Source organism: Scleropages formosus, chromosome 18 (genome assembly GCF_900964775.1).
Source record: "Scleropages formosus chromosome 18, fSclFor1.1, whole genome shotgun sequence".
Taxonomy (NCBI): domain Eukaryota; kingdom Metazoa; phylum Chordata; class Actinopteri; order Osteoglossiformes; family Osteoglossidae; genus Scleropages; species Scleropages formosus.
The window spans coordinates 22,061,284-22,080,538 of record NC_041823.1 but is presented as its reverse complement, the minus strand read 5'-3'; the positions used below and the strand labels follow the sequence as shown (position 1 = coordinate 22,080,538).

The following is a 19,255-nucleotide window of genomic DNA, read 5'->3' as shown; positions in this document are numbered from 1 at the left end:
CTTTGGCTACACCAATGTATGAAGAGGGAATCATGAGCCAATTGGAATGGGAAAAAAAGCAGTGACGAAGGTGCAGTGCGCCGATGGCAGTAAGAGATTCCCGTGAGCTCACCAATGAGCGAAAACTGGGGCGCAGGCCAATCGGTGGGAAGACGTCATGAGTGAAAGCAAATTCTTCCAATAGAAATGAGAGATACGCCTCTAGTTCCACCAATAGGTGAAAAGGAATGCGGTTGCGCGCGGAAGAGGAAAGTCTACTGCAGGAGATAGTTGGGTACGTTTATCTGTGTCAACAAACTGGTTTTCTCCTTCTAAATACATTTGCATTAGTTTACTTCCCATGTAGTTTGTACATGAAATAGACTATTCATTAATGTCTCACGCAATGTGGTTACTGCGTTTTCATTGAGATTGCCGACATAGATTTTTCGACTGAAGACATACGTGTACTGTTAGGTGGAAGTGTGTCAGACAGGTAACCGGCTTCTTTTTATACATGGCGGGAATCGACACAACCGAAATTTCTTTATACCGACTTTGGAGCAGTAGAACGCGTAGGGTTAGTCAGAGCGCCTTGCACACGAAGGACTTGGGTTCGAATCCCGCCTCCTGCTGTAGCAGAGTTCGAGGTACCTTCCTTCCCTAGGTGGTACCAGTCATTACCCAGCTGTGTAAAATCATGGGTAAATATAGTTGAACCTGATCTATCTGCCAGGACACACCAGTTCTTATTTATTTCTCTAAGGGCAAAACTGTTACTGATTTGTTAATCGAGTTATTTTTTCCAACAATTCACTTGAGTTTTTATGAAGTTTTGTAGTTATGCAAATTAAACTCAATAATTAATTAATCTAGTTAAAAAGTTTAATTTGGTGTGTGATTTCAAAAGATTGTTATTGTTAAATACGGCTTCATAGCTTGCTGCATTGTTAAGAACCGTTGAGGAAACTTCCCAGTAATACCTTAATGAGCCAGCTGATCTGATTATGTTTCTGATTCTCACCTTATGTAAATACTTTTTTTTTTTAGTTGTAAAAATGTGCTCTCTCTTTCTTTCCTGTGTAAAATGTGTGTTCTTCCCAGCTGCGCTGCCTTGTATTTGTGAGGTTTGTGACTTAGATGTTTTTTTTTTGTTTTTTTTTGAAAGATCCGGAGCGACTCACATCGACAATGCTGCACATGAAGATCAAGACGGAAAAAACAGGTAAGAGCTGCGTCTGTATCTGTGCGTCGAGCAGGAAGCGCAATGCTTTGTTCGGACACCGTGGAATTAGTCTTACTCTGGATGTCCTGCTCGGCAGACGCAGAGATGGCTAGTGCCCGTGGTCGTCTGGACGCGGTTCTCCAGGGTCTTGTTGAGAAGAGTGACAGTGAGAGGTCAGTTTCATCCTGACTGTGACCAGTTGCTTGACTTTAAGTTAATTTATGCCATATACTGTGAACCATACAATTGTTTATTAACCTTGTTACGCTTTCTTCCATTATTTTGTAGAGAACAGAATGAAGATGATTCAGGAAAGATGGCAACTGACTCTTTGAGCAAGTATGGAAACCTGCTAATAAACCTATTTATTGTTTCCTTTCCTTTACATGATAATTCCAGTCAAAATTTGAAATATTTTGTGCCACTTCTTAATTCAGATTTTTTAAAATTCATTCTTTCTTGCCTGATTGTGCTTGGTGTGACTAGTATACAGCGCAATCTGCTGAAATACTTCAGTCTCAGTTAACATTTGTTAGCACTAAATATGTTGGATCGTAAAGAGAGGATAGATTCACTAAACATTGTGTGTTCAAACTGGTCTTTTGTTTTTCAACAAATTGCTAAGCATTTTATGAGGTGTGGAAAAAACAAAGTTGATCCACAAGTTGTCTGAAAATATTACTATATAAGCTCCATGATATTTATTTAAGAGGCCTGAAAGTTTCCAGTACTGTAAAATGTCTAAATGTTTCTGCCAATACTGATTTAAGTCTCCTTTGCAGGGATTTATCTCCATCATCTGCTGGAAAGCGGTGAGCTTCTATGTAATTTCTATTCTGATGACTTGACAGTGAACATTTCTGAGTTTCATGTGATTGCTGTTGTGGTTGAAATCATAGACCTTCCTCACGATTCCCACAACATCGGCGGAAGAAACGTAAGGAAATGGATGATGGACTGTCAGAAAGCAATCAGCATAAACAAAGTAAGTGTCTTCTGGAGTAAAACCTGTTTAGGATGTGAACAAGAAAACTTGAGTCTTATTTTATGTGCTTTATTTTATTGTGCCCTTATCTCTTTTCCTGTCTCTCATCTCTCCAGTGTGCATTTGCTCCAGTAAACTTTTAACTTCTCTCTTGCTTTCTCTTTTCTGACTCACTTAGATGCCTATATCATCAAACTTTTCGACCGCAGTGTGGACTTGGCCCAGTTCAACACCAGCACACCCCTTTATCCCATCTGTCGGGCCTGGATGAGGAACAACCCTTCAGTAAGAGAACGTGCAGCCTCTCCCACTCCCTCTCACAACATGGGTGAGGAAGAGGTAAGCTTATTCCTGGCAAATGAAAAAATATGGAAGTGGGAGTGGAGCATGAAGTTTGCCTCTTCGTATGTGATCTTATGAAAACCGATTGAGTAATACTATACAGTCAGTGTCCAGTCATAAGATGTCCTTATGTTTTATAAGTTTTTTTTTTTTTTTTTTTTTTTTTTTGTGTCTTAGGCTGCAGATATGCTGAATGGAAAGGGGCAGAATGTGTATCGTCTGCCCCAACCTCTGCCTTGCCCTGTCAGCCCTTCAGGGGAGCCTGTCAATCTGCGTATTCCTGTCACAGAAAAGCCCACTGTCACCAAGGTAAACAGAAGTAACTACAGAGCCAGACAGTTTGCAGAGTTTATGGCGTCAAGTAGTACTCTTGATATAAACAAGGTGTGGTGTGAGGTTCATTCCGCAGCACATATTTTACACAACTCCGGAAGGGAGATTTTTTATTTATTTTTTTTTTAAACTAGCTTGCTTCCTTGAAATGCAAAATAAAACGCTGTATGGAAGTTTTCTTTGCACTCCGACCACCGATTGTATCAGTACTGCATATCATGACTTCACACTGTGCTGACTCACTGTCTGTGGCTGTAAAAGAAAAACTTGTCTGATGCGTTTCTTTTTTTTTTTTTTTTTTTTTTTCTCCCCCCCTTACCTTTTCTAGTCAAATTCTTTCTAACTAAAAATGAAAAGAAAAGCCAATCTTGTAGTGGAGAGGTGGAAGTCTTTCAGCGTTTGGTTGCATTTAATGTATTTGTCTGAAACTACAGAGTGTTGCTTCCTACATGAATTCCAAATATTTGTACCAAAATAGTTTATTTACATGCTAGGTTAGTTTTTCATGAGAAGTGAAAATATATAATTAAAACTAAATATGTCAACATGTCAAGAGAACTAGAGTATTCGTACAGAAGGCCAGTCCTTCTGATCATAAAAACTATAAACAAGTCATCTTTTTTGCTTCCAAGGTAGACTTTTTTTAATGTATTTATTTTGCGGAGATATGTTTGACTCTTTGTTTTTGTTCCAGCCATCTGAATCTGTTCCTTTGTCAGCAAACTTGCTTTATAACCACATGGATCGCTGGAAAAAAATAAGACAGAAGTAAGTTTTCAGCAGATTAGTGTAAATTCTCTGTGTAATTATCTTAGAAGTTAACTTCATTGTGAAAAATAAAGTAAAAGCAAAATACCTAAGACTTTATTGTGTGCCAAATTTAATGGAAAATATGTTTGTCACCATTTGGGGGGAAAAAAAGGTGATGAAAACAATGTGAAATGCATAAAATATATCTGAGAATTTAACGTGTTGTGTGTCCTAAGCATTTCTGAATTTCTCTGTGGTTAGTATTGTATTGTGTGTAATATTATTTATTTTTTACTTTTTCAACAGTCATAAAACTTAACAATTTGCTTTGTTTTAGATGGAAAGAAGCATCAAACAAAAACCAGCTGCGATACAGTGAAAGCATCAAGATCTTGAAGGAGATGTATGAACGCTAGAGGAATACACCATTGTCCTCTGATGGGAATTCTGCTAGAAGGAGTGAAAGTCAAGGCAGCCAATTGTCGTCATCATCGGTACCTTATTTCTGCACCAGTGCTTTGTTAAAACTAATCGTATCATAAGTGACCAGTTGTACTGAACGATGCATCAAATACAGGGTTCCTTTTCACTCTTCTGAATTATTCATTAGGGTGCCGTGGTGCCACAGTTGGAAGAACTGGTCTATCAGAAACCCCTGAGCTGTGGGTTTGAGTCCGATTTAGTCCATGTGGACTTTACGTGTTCCCATGTTTGTGTGTTTCCTCCAGGTCCCCCGATTTCCTCTGGAAGTGTAAAGACCTGTTTCATAACAATTGGTTACTCTGAATTGTCCTTTAGCTGTATATGCATTGCCAACACCCTGCAATAAGTAAAAGGTGTGTGGTTTTCAACACACTTGGATGTATGGATACTTGGTCTTCATTTCAGGAATTGATGAATAAATGTGATCTAATTTAACAAATAATGAAAATTATTCTTTACAATCATTAATTCAACAAAAATGTCTGAAATGCAATTGTCTGCTGTTTACTTCTTAGTTTCTATAGCTGGTGTTGCCCCTTTTGCGAGATACATCTTTTTGTAGGTAATTCTTGTAATTTTCTTAGTCCCCTCCGTTGACTGTGGGAGATGTTCCCACTCCTGCCTGCAGAACTCCTTCAACTTTGTGATGTTTAAGGGCTTTCTTGGATGTCCTGAAGTCCCTACAGTGGTCTATAGGACTTTGGTCTGGGCTTTGACATGGTCATCCATTGACTGTCCTTTTCATCTTTTTAGCACATCTTTTGTGGATATACCTGAGGGTTTGGTGTCATTGTCTTATTGCAATGTCTATTTACAGTTCAGCTTCAGCTTTTTGACAGTTGGCCTCACATTCTCCTCATGCACTCCCTGTTACACTGTAGAATTGGCCAGGCCCTGAGGCTGACAGGCAGCCCCAAACCATAATGCTTCTACCACCACTGTCGTTGCCAGTAATGTGGTTGTTTTTTTTACCATTTCATGGTCACTAATTAGATCAATCATTAATTAGATAAAATATTTATAGTTTATACAGATGTTTCTACATGTCATGATACTTCTTGGAGGACTTCAGTAGCATACTGTTTCACTTTTCTGAAAATTTCTTTTTACTCAAAAATGAAAAAGACAGGAAAAAGTAAATTAAATACTTTTTTTGTAAATGGAGTATTTACCTCATCACACTCTACCTGAATACATCTGCCGAGGCTGCTCTTGTTTAAATATGGAGATCATGAAGCGAAGGGAGTAAGAGGAAAAACATCACATTAATTTTGCAATCAGACATCCGTTTGCCTCATCAAGATAAGGACGAGGAAAAAAGACAAAGTTTTGGAATTTCTAAACTTAAGCAAATGTTGGTCTTAAGCATGGACTGTGAAAAAGCAAGATAAGTAACTTCAAATATGTAGTTGTTGAAATAGTTTAGTAACTGAAATTAAGGCTAGAAACACATGCTGATATTCTGGGGCAAACTGAAATATGTAATGCTATTGAATTTTTAAAATTATTACGACAGAAATGTTGCTGCAGTCAGCTGTCGCTGTCTATACTTTGTGTGGATGGTGAGCAAACCCTTTATTTTATTGAGTTTATTTTCCCCAGTGGGGGGTGCAGTGGCGCAGTGGGTTGGACCACAGCCCTGCTCTTTGGTGGGTCTGGGGTTTGAGTTCCGCTTGGGGTGCCTTGCGATGGACTGGCGTCCTGTGTGTCCCCTCCCCCTCCAGCCTTACGCCCTGTGTTACCGGGTAGGCTCCGGTTCCCCGCGACCCCTTATGGGACAAGCGGTTCTGAAAGTGTGCGTGCGTGCGTGCGTGTGTGTGTATTTTCCCCAGTGATGCATTTGTTGTTTTAAGAAAATTTCTTTTTTTTTTTTTTTCTAAACAAAGCATCTGCCACTGCAAATAATTATCAATTACTGAGGCATTGTTTCGATGTAAGCATACAAATGGTTCAAAGGTCACAAAAAGCAAAAAGTGTACAAAGTGACAGCAACAATCTGTACATCTCTGAGCTACCTTGTCTTTGGAGTAAACCTTATGGAAAATGGTTAATTAGGCTTACATTATACGGCAGATGTTTAAAATGTTGCTAGGTTATTTTTGCAATACATTTAAAAAGTACTATAAACATTTGATGGGGGGGCGCAGTGGGTTGGACCGGGTTCTGCTCTCCAGTGGGTCTGGGGTTCGAGTCCCGCTTGGGGTGCCTTGCGACGGACTGGCGTCCCGTCCTGGGTGTGTCCCCTCCCCCTCCGGCCCTATGCCCTGAGTTGCCGGGTAGGCTCCGGTTCCCCGTGACCCCATATGGGACAAGCGGTTCAGAAAGTGTGTGTGTGTGTGTGTGTGTGTGTGTGTGTGTGTGTGTGTGTGTGTGTGTATATATATAAATATTTGAACCTTTGCTGTTTTGCTCAGGAATGTAAGGGAGTAAATATTTATGAATGTTTCCTTCAGTTTATGAACAGACATTCTCAAGGGATTCATTAAGTGAGATTGATAGAAACCATAAAATTGGTGCAAAACAGTGATGTACCACACCTAAGCATTTTTTTGTGAGGTTTTGCTGGTTCTACTGATTAAATGGCTTTCTCTCCTTTGCAGTAAAACCATAAGCAGCTGTGTACAAAGAAACACAGAATGGTATAAATGCAAAACTGCTTTAATACTTATCAAATGCAGACGTACACACAGAGAGAAAATTACATGTTATGACAATATGTACAGAACAGACTAACAAAATCACTACTGTAAACTATGAATGGCTGCCATAAAACAGACATGTTTTTAAAATTTCAACTTTAAAATGACAAAATATTATATACAAATACGTAATACATCTAGACAAAGTCAATTTCACCATTTCTGGAATTTAAAGAGGAAAATTTTTAAGAAATGAAAACGCACACATTGATCTTGAAAAAGTAATATCTGACCAAATGTGAGAAATGCAACATGGACAAAATATTTCTTTTAGAAAATTTTTGTAGGAAAGCAGGAGAAATATGTTTGTGTGAGAACTGGGAAACACTGAATGTTTTGAAAGCATAATGAATCCAAATTTTCCAAGGACAATATCAAGTCTGCCTTGTGACTAAATATTACTTTAGGTTGTCAGTGCTGGAGTTCTGACGGGAGGACATAAGAAAGAGGTCGGTTTCCTTCCTCTGGTCTGAGTCCAGCGGTTTTTCATGGCTGGGCCTCCCCGCACAGACAAGCTGGTCTTCTGTAAAGGCGTTTTCCAGGACTGAGAGAATCGACTGACGGAATTTCTGCTGGAAGTCCTCGCACATAAAGACGTACAGGATAGGATTCAGGCAACTGTTGAGGAAGGCCAGACTGGTGGAGAGGGATCCTCCGATACGCGAAGCATGACAAAGCGTCGGGCTGCTGGTCATACAGAGTAGTTCCAAATACTGGAAAATATGAAATGGCAGCCAGCAGAGGAAGAACGCCAGGATCACTGCCAGGATGATTCTAAAGGGTCTGAAGGTCTTCTTTCCCTTGAGAGATAAAATTCTCTTGCCGATGGCTGTGTAGGATCCCAGGATGATCAGGAAAGGGATGAGGAAACCCACAACACTTCGAAAAATAACAAGATCTCGGTGCATAGTTTGAGAGATGCGAGGAGCACCGCACACGGTTATGTTCCTATACCGAAAGGCTTCTCTGGAAACGCTATAGGGAATGCTGCACCCCAGAGCAGCCAACCAGATGACCACACAGATGACTACAGCCTTGCGTGTGGTACGCTTGTTTTGTGCCCACACCACCATCCACATCAACAGGCATCGGTCAATACTGATGGCCACTAAGAGGAAGATGCTAGCAAACATATTCAGCACCGCCACCAGAATGTTGAGCTTGCACATGAAGTCACCAAAGGGCCAGTGACAGCCTCTGATCATGTAGAAAATGGTGAAAAACAAGAAGGCAGTGAAGAGGAAGTCAGCCACGGCAAGATTTAGAAACCAGATCACGTTAACAGTCCTCTTCATCTTAAACCCCGTCACGTAGATAACCATCCCATTTCCGAAAGGTCCCAGGAGGAATGCCACGAAGTATATGGCAAGTGCCACATCATGCAAACTTCCTGAGCACGGGTTCTTTTCATTACCGGAAGCCACTGTGACATTCATTGAGCTGTTCATGGTGTCTCTTCGAAAAAAAAAAAAGAAAAAGAAAGGAAACCATCAACACCTTAACCGAAGCCTTCAGAACACCAAATTCAAAAACTTGACCGTGAGAGCTTGATTTCTAACATAAAGGCATTTTGGAGAAGAATCAATTGTGAAAACTTAAGAAAAAAGTAGTAATGTAAAAGTAGAGTTCATTGCTGCCCAGTCAAAAAAAGGAGTCCATATCACATGAAAATGATGTAGAATATATGGATCCAATACACAAAATACAGAATACACAAAAAGGACAGTGTATGGATACACATCACAAAATCCTGCAGGGACAATACAATATATACTAGTATGTATACTCTTTTCTAAAATATTTTCTTGCTGAATACACCTTCCATGTTCTGCGAATACAGCGCAGATGTGTGTAGGTTAGTGCTTAGTATTTACATTTATTTATTTAGCAGACACTTTTCTCCAAAGCGACTTCCAATGAACTCTATGTAGTGTTACCAGCCCACACACCTTAATGACCAAGGTAACTTACACTGATACTGTACACTGCTTATGGCAAAAGTGCAAAATGTTACGGTATTAATTTTGCAGTTATTTCCGCATTTATACAGGTGGGTAGTTCAATTTCCCAGTTGTATAAATGGGGAAATAATGGTAAAATTATTATTTTTGTAAATTAATAATAATAGTAATAATAATAGCAACAACAAAAGCAATAATAATAATAATAAGAAGAAGAAGAAATTATTATTATTGTTAAAGTAGTTTTAAATCCCATTCCTCATGATAAACGAATTAATGATGTAGCTTTGGACCTAGTTGTAATTCTATTTTAGCCTAAATTTAGGTCATATTACCTGGCTTCGCAACAACGATCGGTCTCGAGATGTTGCCCGAAGGTGCGCGCGCGCGCGCGCTCAATTTGCGCGTCGGAAAACGCGCGTTTAAATACGAACTTCCACACTTCCGCTTCTATAATTTCTGCGCTCGAAGGCTTGTTTGGACTCAAGACAGATCCCGCTATTCCATGAAAAAGTTGCGAGCGCTGCTGGAGAGAGGAGCTCAGTGATTTGAAAACGGCTCGTCGCCCCGCCGCCGCCGCACCTTGTTGTTTCGCTATAATAAAACGCGCCTTTTCTCTGCGAACGAACGTCGTGAGTCGTGGCTCATCTTGTGTTATTACTTCCTGGATCACTTTACTTCCACTACTTACAGCCGCCAGACAGTGTGTGGGACAGTATATGGAGGGAGCGAACTTACCGCGTTTACTGCACACTTACCCTGCTACGTCTTCCTGGCCTGGACCCACCTGTCCAGTATGCCTATGACCCTAGTGCGCATATTCATATTCAGAGACTGTCCCCACCTCCCCCCCGTGTGCGTGCGTGCGTGCGTGCCTGTGTGTGTGTGTGTGTGTGTGTGTGTGTGTGTGTGTGTGTGAGTGAGTGACGGAGGTCGAAGAATCGGAAAGGACCGATCTGATGAGAAGTGAGGAAAACACTCACTCCATCCTCAAGTGTGAGCTGCGAGTGTCGCCCTGATGGAATTTCTGCCCCTAAGATCCGTCCATGATGCATAACGACTCGTCCCACAATGAATTCATCGCCGCAGTTACACGCAGTGACAGTCATGTGAACTTTGATCTTAAAATTATAGTGCATGAACATTTACGCCTTACATGTACTTGGGTTGTGGGCGAAGTGAGTCCGGAAGAGAAGAGTTTTAAGACCGTTTTTAAATGTGGACAGAGATTCAGCAGTTCTGAGTGAGAGGGGGAGGTCGTTCCACCGCAACGGAGCCAGAATCGGGAGTCTCCATTCTTACCTTTTGTGTGTGGGACCAACAAGCGGACAGATGTGGAAGAGCGTAGCAGTCTCGTTGGGGTGTAGCGAATGATCGAGTCCGGTAGATAGCTGGGAGCAGTTCCATTGATGCATTTGTAGGCCATAACCATGGTCTGGAATTTGATCCAGGCAGCTATGGGAAGTCAATGCAAAGAGATGAGGAGGAAAGATACGTGGGAATGCTTCGGCAGGTCAAACACAACTTGTGCAGCAGCATTCTGTATCAGCTGCAGAGATTTGATGGCAGTAGCCGGGAGGCCAGACAGGACAGAGCTGCAATAGTCCAGATGGGATGTCACTATGGCCTGGACAAGTAGTTGCGCAGAGTCTGTTGTATTACGAGGTAACTGCTTCCAGTATGTGGATGTTTTCTTTATGATTCTTTTTGTGAGTTATCAATAACTTTTTGTCCTCATTCAGGGTCACGTGGTGTTGAGTCTATTGTGAAAACATGGGTTACCATGTAGGGGGGTGTGGTGGTGCAGTGGATTTGACCAGGTCCTGCTCTCTGGCGGGTCTGGGGTTTGAGTCTTCCTTGGGGTGCCTTGTGATGGACTGATGTCCTGTCCTGGGTGTGTCCCCTCCCCCTCCAGCCTTGCACCCTGTGTTGCTGGGTTAGGCTCTGGCTCCCCGTGACCCCATGTGGGACAAGCAGTTCAGATGACAAGTGTGTGTGTGTGGGAGCTCTCTTGAAACACATGTCTTTGCACTCTGGGAGGAGACAGGAGCATGTGGAGGAGACCCAGGGAGAACATGCCAACTCCACACAGGCTGAGCCAAATTCAAACCCACATCCAAACTTACGGCTAATGCTATCCACAGTGCCGCTCCTTTTAGTTAGAAAGCTACTTATACTCAGATCACTAATATCATATATGTTACAGCTACATGTACATGTACTGTTTGTGTCACACAGATGTTTACCAGTGGGGTGGTCAGGGTAAGGTAAGTGCTGTCAAGCTGAATTTTACTCATAGCGAGGAATTGTGTGGTTTTCTTGGTAAAGGAGGGTGCAGATGCGTCTCAGAGTTTCCTTCTTCTGTGCATGTGTTTGGGCTGTGAACACGCCAGTGGGAGTCACTGCTCCTTTTTTAGCCATCATTATTTTACATTAACAAAGATGAGTCCACAAACGTGTTCTATCAGCAACTTAGTCAATGCTGTATTATTATACCATCTAACATCGAACGCTGAATTGTTTTCAATTGGATGGTTAGATCCCAGACTATAATCCAAATTGACCTAGAATGTTGGTCTATCAAGTGGGGGTGCAGTGGCGCAGTGGATTGGACCAGGTCCTGCTCTCTGGTGGGTCTGGGGTTCGAGTCCTGCTTGAGGTGCCTTGCGGTGGACTGGTGTCCTGTCCTGGGTGTGTCCCCTTCCCCCTCCAGCCTCACATCCTGTGTTACCGCGTAGGCTCTGGTTCCCCGTGACCTTGTATGGACAAGCGGTTCTGAAAGTGTGTGTGTGTGTGTGTGTGTGTGTGTGTGTGTGTTGGTCCATCAATTAATGTGACCTTTTAAAACATCACTTGTACCCGAAGCACCAGGTGGGAGGGCTTTCTGCTCAGATACGTAATAAGAGTTGAACTAGAACAAAAACACGCTCACCGGATATTTTCTGTGAGAACCGAAATGGTCCTGTTCCAGAAAAGCCTTGTGTTACACATGAAATAAGTAATACATATCTTAGGACCGAGGGGGGCGTGGTGGTGCAGTGGGTTGGACCGGGTCCTGCTCTCCGGTGGGTCTGGGGTTCGAGTCCCGCTTGGGGTGCCTTGCGACGGACTGGCGTCCCGTCCTGGGTGTGTCCCCTCCCCCTCCGGCCTTACGCCCTGTGTTGTCGGGTAGGCTCCGGTTCCCCGCGACCCCGTTTGGGACGAGCGGTTCTGAAAATGTGTGTGTGTATCTTAGGACCTCAGTGCTGCATGAAAGTATGTCCCTTAGTTTTACCACAAAAAGGTTATTTAATGAGATGCAGTCTTTCTTATTTGACATAGTAGGTGTGTAATGATGCTACTATAGAGGAAATCATGTGTGTAGCAGAAACAGGAAAGCAGTGCAGGTGCAAAAATAAGTGAAGCCCAAGTTGCACTGGTTAAACCAAGTAGGCGAGTAGAATAAGGTGTGTAAACCATAGTCGTTTATTCATTTTATACGTTTATTTTAAGATTTAACATTTAGATTTTATAAGTGTAATTTAATATTTTGTACAAGAATAATGACCATCCCTTTAGGATCCAGCAGCATTGGACTTTTGCAAAAGCATTGCAATTTGATATGGCAAAGGAAAACAGGGATACTCACTACTCACACATTCTGATTACATTGTGTTCTAAGATGAAAGCTTCCTGTTACAACTGAGTTGCAGTAACCGCACACACACACACTGTCTGAAAACACTTGTCCCAAGCGGGGTTGTGGTGAACCGAAGCCTAACCCAGGAACATAGGGTGCAAGGCTGGAGGGGGAGGCGAGACACCCAGGATGGGACGCCAGTCCATCGCAAGGCACCCCAAGCGGGACTCAAACCCAAGACCCACCAGAGAGTGGGACCCAGCCAAACCCGTTGCACCACCGTGCCCCCCTTTTACAGTAACCACTCCATTCTAAACTGACTTTTATATATATATTTTTAGGATTAATGTTAGTCATGAGTGCTGAGAGTAAATGTACTAGTTTAATTAAAACTGATATTTGAGCTCATTTTACATAGTAATCAAGTTCTTTCAGTCTAAAGGAACCACCATGTCAAACAGTGAAAGGTCTCCACCTTAGTCAACATTACCACTCCTACAGAAATACAAACATCCTGACTGGAGTGAGGTTAAATAAATACAAGTAAAAAGTTCAGTTAATTCCATTTTTATGCGTTATAGCATTGTACTGTATATTTTTCACACCTTTGTCATTGCCTTGAATCATTTACATAATTTGATTAATAAAGGGGATTAAATCAAGTTTCCCTCTATATATTGAAACCAATGGACACTGCAATTTTTATCTTACTTCATTGTTGACTTTGGCTTGGTTATATATTTGATCTTTTTCTGAAAGAGGCTGCTATAGAAAAAGATTAAGCAGTTCCTTTGGAAACAACTCTGCATCATAAGTTCTGAGAAATGTACTCAGAAAAGAAAATCTTGTACTTGTTCTGTCTCGGGGTAGCATTCCTGATGAATGTTGGGGACTTTTAGGAAATTGCACTCAGGGCTGCTGATATCATTCAGTAACGGTTAAGACTGACAATGTGTCACCTGCTTTTTGCAAAAATTTGTCAGTTCTTATGACTGATTTTTTTTTTCCATTTCATTCCATTCCCATTCCATATTTTTGAGAAAACTTTCATTTGTTTTTTCATTACTTTATTATGGGTAGGTCACACAACCCGATGGCTCATTGCCAACTGGATGACTGCTCTTTCCTTATTTCTAATATGCTTCATCCATCGTTTTCATCACTAGTTATTATAAAAAGCAACTACATATTTGGCAAAGGGGGGCAGATTTTGTGTGTGAATATTATTGGACAGAAAGATGCTCTCAGGTGCACTGAAGTCATAATGGAGTGAATGTTTAACCTGAATAACATGACTTTGAGATAGACGACACTTCCAGCATAAGGCAGAGCTTGGGTTGTAGGGCGACAAAGCCACATTTTTAACCACCTTATCGGCCAAAGTTCTGATGTATTTCTTTAGTCCATTGTCTTTCTTACAGAAGAAGTGCTGTTCTAAAAAAGGATTAAACATAGCGAACAACTAAAAATTGTGGAATTTTACATCTTAAGATTACATTTACATTTACATTCTGAAGGCGTTTCTGAAGGATTCTAAAGGCGTTTTGTCTGTAACAAGCATGAATGTTGCAGAAAGATGTAAAATTTCAGTTTGAGTAGATGTTTGATTTTAGCATATAAGTTTAAATGTCACGCCCCCCACGACGGCGCAGCAGGGAACACCTGCCAAGACTCGTTAAATGCAGGTATAAGAAGGGAATGCGAAACACAGCACGGTGTGGAACCTTGTTCAGCCTTATTGATCACTCGCGCTCCTTGTCTCGATCCTCGATCTTCGCCCTGCTCCTCATCTCCGACTCACTGGTTTGCCTGATCACTCGCCCGTTTCTTGGATTTCTTGGATTTGCCCCTTTGGATTCTGTTTGCACATCGGTTACCCTTTGACTGTTTTTGACAATGTCTACCGAATCGCCCCTTGACCAAGCTTCCTGTACTCCGCACTTGGGTCCGACGCAACCGCGCCGGGGAAACAAAATGACATTAAATGTGAAAGGGGTAATCAGTGGCCATCATCCTCACACTAAAATTATATTCAGTATTGATATGTACTGGGAAGCAAACAAGACACATATTCACCACCACAAAAGAGACATGTCATGCTGGTCTGTTTTATTTGGTCCAGTTTATTGGACAAAGAGAAAATACTATGGCATTTAACAGCACTCAGATTTGAGGAACTACTGTATGTCAGCAAAGCATGGTGGAATCTTTTTTTTCTCATCACTTTCACTGTGCTTGTGAAACATTAGCAAAGCTGGATGTTACTACGTTATGGTTTTAAAACGTGGCGCTTTCTAGTTAGATGCAACAACCTGGTCGATCCACGGGCGCAGGTAGGAGACCCGAGCGTAGACAGCAGGAGCTCGGACATTGCAGTTGGAGGTACCCCAGGACACGATACCCACCTGGAACCAGACTGCACCACTCTGACAGACTAGAGGACCACCCGAGTCACCCTGTGCCGAGATATGGGAAGCAGCACTCGTGAGATGCTGAAGGAATCAGTAGAAATGGAATGATGGTGGATGGCACAGAATGATAGCGTTGAAGACAAGAAGAGATGTGAAAATATGCAAGTGTGTTTATGCGAGGGTGTTTGTGCCTCGTCACCTGACAAGAGGATACTCCAGATGCCCCTGCACAGATCATGGAATCAGTGATTCGGTTTTGACCCCAGTACTGCCTGCACTGGGCCTGGCTGATGATTGGGAGTGCCGTCTGCTGGAGGTACCGAGGGCTTGCTTTGTGGAGAAAGAAAGGCAGGAATGTGAGACAGAGGGGGAGGGAGAGGGAGAGGAATGTTAGGACATGGGAAGACCAGAAAGACATAGAAGAGCTAGATATTCATTACTTATTCATTCATTCATTGCTCGTGTCTTCGGGAAAGGAACAGGTGGGCTTGTGAAATGAATCTCTGCAGCCTAGAAAAGATTACTCACAAGTGGTCGCAGTCTTTCCCCAACCTGTGGTAACACAGCGTGTCCCAGCAGGGACATTGGTGCTAGTTGTGGCCAGGCACACAGGAGAGACCCGGGTGGTATACTGAGCTGGGGTTGACAGCCTCAGCAGTGTGATATCGTTGTTGAAGTTTTGCGCATTGTAATAGGGGTTGGTGATAGCCTAATGGAGAGACAGGCGCTCACCTTAATACATAAATGCATGTCTGATTCTGAATTTATTCCCTTCCGAAACAGCTGGTCCCAACCACACTGCAGGTAGACAGTATATGATCATACTGTCTGCCCACTACACAGAGAGGTAGTAACCGAGCTACAGTGCACTTTATCTGGTCTGCGAGCACATTGAGTACGTCCTTACCTTGGCAATGGACAAGACCTGGATCTGCTCAGCATTAGAACCACGGTCATACTCCCCAAGAATAACATAGTGACGTCCAGGGCTGGTGAAAACAGTAACAGTGTAGGGTTACACCAATGTGGCACCTCCTCTCACAAGGAATCCCAGTGAAGGGCTTTGACGGCTGCTCTTACGTGACACGGCAGTGGGCTGCAGTGACAACCCAGTACTGGTTTATCAGAGATCCACCACAGAAGTGGAAACCAGAGTAGTCCTGCGAACTCGACAGAGAGAGAGAGAGAGAGAGAGAGAGAGAGAGAGAGAGAGAGGAATTGGCATGGATGGCAGGCTGTGCGCTTAGTTAGTCAACTGAACCTGAGATCAAGATCTCTGACGTAGGCTGTATAAAAGCACATAAGTTGAATTACTCAAAAATCCAGAACTGTATGCTTTGCAGATGAGATAGGAAATGTTCTCTAAATATAACTATAGAGGATCAAAGAGAAAGAAACAGAGCGCTATGTTTCTTTGGCAATAATGTGCCAAAGGGTGAAGATGAAGAGTAGGTTTTCAAAGCAAAGGTAAGCATGATCACCTGGAGGGACACTTGCCAAGGCCAGGACCCAGGAACTGCGTTCTCTCCATTGACAATTTTGTTGTAGCCACTCACTTGGGGCTTAATTGCGGGCTGCCCACAACCTGTTGAGGTGAAGTCAGTTCCAGTCATCACCAAACACTCATCACTGTATTGGTGGTGAAGCAAGGGGCCTTTTCACTAATATCAAATGCTGTACAGTCAAGATTTAAGCTTCTGTGTTCTGATGTGTATTATTTTCCAAAAACCAGTAATGGCTTCACTTCTTTTTTTCTGTGCTGATTCCAAAATTTCCATAAGAATGAAACTTATTTTTTTTTTTAATTAATTTATTTCTGAAAAATAAAAATTAGTGGATATAGTTCTATTTCCTCTGTGACCACTTACCCAGAGCAGAGGCCAGCAGAGCTAACAAAGTGGCAATCCAAAGCATGGCTACAAGAAGACAGTGGATCTCCTCATACCCGTGTAGCTTCTCAGGCTTTTTTATACCCCACTTTGGAGTAGACTTTGAACTTGGTGCCTTTCAAACTTCATGTTATGCTCCTATGTTGCCCCAAGGTCAGATATATGTGGGAACAGCAGGGAATGGATTTCAGCAGGTGTGAAGATTCTCACACAGAAACCTTGGCAAAGGAATCGTACAATTGTAAATTATATTACATTGGCTGGTTAAGTGGTTGAGGTGGTCCCTTTTTCTTTAATTCTCTTTGTTTTCTCCACCTGAACTGAACAGTACATTTACATCTACATTTATTTACATTGACATATATGCATTTAGCAGACGCTTTTCTCCAAAGCGACGTACATCTCATAGAAAATACAATGTTTGCATTACATTAGGAGAAGGAGAGATATATGTCACATAGTTACAGATGTGTGATTCTAAAGTACAGTTAGTTTGTTTTTTTTCACCATATGAACCAATGTTCATCACGAGTAGCTGCATGAAACTTTATCAGAATATCGATGATTCCTGATCAGCTTCCTTGCTTTTTTTTTGAGATACATATAAACATTTACATTACATTATCAACCTCTTTAGTGTTTATAAAGCAGGCAAATAGGAGGATACTTTTAATTCCTTTATAGAAGAGTGCTATGCTTAGGACACCCATTGCATGAAATGGTTTAGAAGTATATGAATGTGCATAAAAACTGTGTTTATGAACGTGGCTCTTGTCACAGTCAACATTTCCTTTTACGTTAAATATAGCAACTTATCTGGTTTCATCAGAAAACTACACAGGATGAAAAATGACCAAACATTCAATGTTTGAGGGACTATGACTATTTACATCCTAACTTTTTATATGCATAAATCAGACAGAACCAGAATATTTTTCAGCTGTTTACAAAACTGAATTAAACAAAATATTTGATTGAATCAGTGGTGAAGGGGTGTTAGTATACTGTACTCTGTACTGTCAGTGTTCGCTGGCAAGGATTCAGTAATATGCATCATGGATAATTATGCAGTATGCATAAATACATAAAGAAAAATGCCACACAGTGAATGTAGCAATTACTTTCATAGCATGTAATTTGCCAACAAACAAGCTTTTGCAACATGTTTCTTTGTGTATGAAGCATATCTGTTGCAATGTACAATATGTATAATGTCTATAGTGTGTTGTGCATGATGTTATGTGAGCTGCATTCTGCTAATTCCACTAATCTTTTTTCTGTAACATACAACAAACTACAATGAGCAAGAAACATAGAGAAAGCCTTTGTTGATCTTCACCAAGGTCTGGAAAGCAATAATAATAGGGAGTTTAGTTGCTTATGTAAAGCAAAACAATTGGTAGTGAAATGGTTTAGGAGTCTGCAGATCCAATGTGAAGAACCGATACTCCTGTTGAACCTTGAAGGGTGTCAGAGCTAGAAAAGTGCCAGTAAGCTGTGTAGTACTTGCACAGAAACAGAGACTGCTAATGGTGACTGGTGGGTGTAATATAATGCTGTCTTCTTGTGTTTTTGTTTACAACCACATTTTGTCTGAACGCAACTCCTAATCTTCTGCCATGACCTTGATTACTATTTGCGCACTTTATCGTGTTCCACCCATGAAGCTTGTAGCGCATATGTGACGCCCCCAGATGTGTGGTCACGAAAAAAGGGAGTGGTTTGTTGCAGTTACTTGTTTTCTGTCCATTCATTCGTTTTTTCATCTTAACTTTCTGATGGATTAAGAAATGTGGGATGTTCAGCCAGTTAAGAGCTGCTAGGGGTGCACACAGGGGAAGAGACCATAAAACCCATGCTGTGACTTTCTTCTCATTATTAAAGAGAAGCTGAGGCGGCTCATGAAACAGTGTCTCTTCTCCACTTTTCTTTGGTCAGACACAATTACTCGCACGTGACACCTGTAACACACATATATAAAAAAATCTTTCAGTGCATGTGCCCTGGTTCCACATGAATCACCTTCAGCTTTTGCCGAGGGGAAGTCGTATGCATGGTGAGAACTGATGCTGGAACAGAGCATTGACGCACCTGTCAATCAATATGTGCTCGCTGTCTTTTCCAGTGGTGTGTGTCTCCTTTTTGAAAAGAGAACTTGATAAAAATGTATTGAACTGAAATGAATCACGGAGGGCTGGAAGGTATAGATGTGATTTGCTTTTTACTGGTGGGCCTACTGAGCACCATTTGCAGAAGATCCCTTAAAGCCGTTATTTTTAGGTAAGTATGGCGAAATGAAAGTGAAATGGAATCATTGTCAGATCAGCTGCTGTTTTAATAAACACATTCACTGACACACTGTACAGCTTTACAGTGTTCACACACACAACATCTACAACCGCTTGTCCCAAGCGGGGTCACAGTGAGCTGGAGCCTAACCCAGCAACGCAGGGCTGGAGAGGTAGGGGACACATCCTCGGCGGGACACCAGTCCACCCCAAGGCTCCAGCTCGCCGCGACCCCACTTGGGACAAGCAGTTTCAGTGAAAGTGTGTGCGTGTGTGTGTAAATCCTGTGTT

General features: G+C 41.9%; 3 protein-coding genes across 5 annotated transcripts; 1 reads left to right on the top strand and 2 right to left on the bottom strand.

Moving 5' to 3' along the window:
* The first annotated feature begins 214 nt into the window (after positions 1 to 214).
* Positions 215 to 4,460, top strand: lin37 (lin-37 DREAM MuvB core complex component). Of its 2 annotated transcripts, none has more exons than XM_018745511.2 (10): positions 215 to 274; positions 1,148 to 1,204; positions 1,302 to 1,377; positions 1,493 to 1,543; positions 1,987 to 2,016; positions 2,104 to 2,189; positions 2,368 to 2,528; positions 2,709 to 2,840; positions 3,559 to 3,632; positions 3,952 to 4,460. In XM_018745511.2, the coding sequence occupies exons 2-10, from the start codon at positions 1,171 to 1,173 to the stop codon at positions 4,028 to 4,030; spliced, it is 723 nt and encodes a 240-aa protein (XP_018601027.1). In that variant the 5' UTR covers positions 215 to 274; positions 1,148 to 1,170; the 3' UTR covers positions 4,031 to 4,460. The 2 variants fall into 2 exon arrangements, with proteins under 2 accessions (XP_018601027.1, XP_018601028.1); XM_018745512.2 differs by lacking the exon at positions 215 to 274 and adding an exon at positions 284 to 475.
* Positions 4,461 to 7,088: 2,628 nt separating this feature from the next.
* On the bottom strand, positions 7,089 to 9,558 carry LOC108930314 (chemokine-like receptor 1). 2 transcript variants are annotated; one of them, XM_018745509.2, is made up of 2 exons: positions 9,093 to 9,558; positions 7,089 to 8,251 (listed from the first exon to the last, which is right to left on the bottom strand). In XM_018745509.2, exon 2 carries the CDS (start codon positions 8,242 to 8,244, stop codon positions 7,195 to 7,197), a length of 1,050 nt encoding a protein of 349 aa, XP_018601025.2. In that variant the 5' UTR covers positions 8,245 to 8,251; positions 9,093 to 9,558; the 3' UTR covers positions 7,089 to 7,194. The 2 variants fall into 2 exon arrangements, with proteins under 2 accessions (XP_018601025.2, XP_018601026.2); XM_018745510.2 differs by having other exon boundaries at positions 9,516 to 9,544.
* Positions 9,559 to 14,670: 5,112 nt separating this feature from the next.
* LOC108930324 (chymotrypsin-like protease CTRL-1) lies at positions 14,671 to 16,701 on the bottom strand. Its single transcript, XM_018745520.2, has 7 exons — positions 16,656 to 16,701; positions 16,269 to 16,372; positions 15,868 to 15,947; positions 15,695 to 15,776; positions 15,316 to 15,496; positions 14,987 to 15,117; positions 14,671 to 14,832 (listed from the first exon to the last, which is right to left on the bottom strand). The coding sequence occupies exons 1-7, from the start codon at positions 16,699 to 16,701 to the stop codon at positions 14,671 to 14,673; spliced, it is 786 nt and encodes a 261-aa protein (XP_018601036.2).
* Positions 16,702 to 19,255: the final 2,554 nt, after the last annotated feature.

Excerpts from the sequence above, each read along its gene's own strand:
- lin37 (XM_018745511.2), top strand. The coding sequence starts at position 1,171 with ATGCTGCACATGAAGATCAAGACGGAAAAAACAG. Across the intron at positions 1,205-1,301 it reads GATCAAGACGGAAAAAACAG|ACGCAGAGATGGCTAGTGCC; the intron begins GTAAGAGCTGCG and ends CCTGCTCGGCAG. Across the intron at positions 2,841-3,558 it reads AAAAGCCCACTGTCACCAAG|CCATCTGAATCTGTTCCTTT; the intron begins GTAAACAGAAGT and ends TTTTTGTTCCAG.
- LOC108930314 (XM_018745509.2), bottom strand. The coding sequence starts at position 8,244 with ATGAACAGCTCAATGAATGTCACAGTGGCTTCCGGTAATGAAAAGAAC.
- LOC108930324 (XM_018745520.2), bottom strand. The coding sequence starts at position 16,701 with ATGCTTTGGATTGCCACTTTGTTAGCTCTGCTGGCCTCTGCTCTGG. Across the intron at positions 15,777-15,867 it reads GCAGCCCACTGCCGTGTCAC|CCCTGGACGTCACTATGTTA; the intron begins GTAAGAGCAGCC and ends TGTTTTCACCAG. Across the intron at positions 14,833-14,986 it reads CTGGAGTATCCTCTTGTCAG|GGTGACTCGGGTGGTCCTCT; the intron begins GTGACGAGGCAC and ends ATCTCGGCACAG.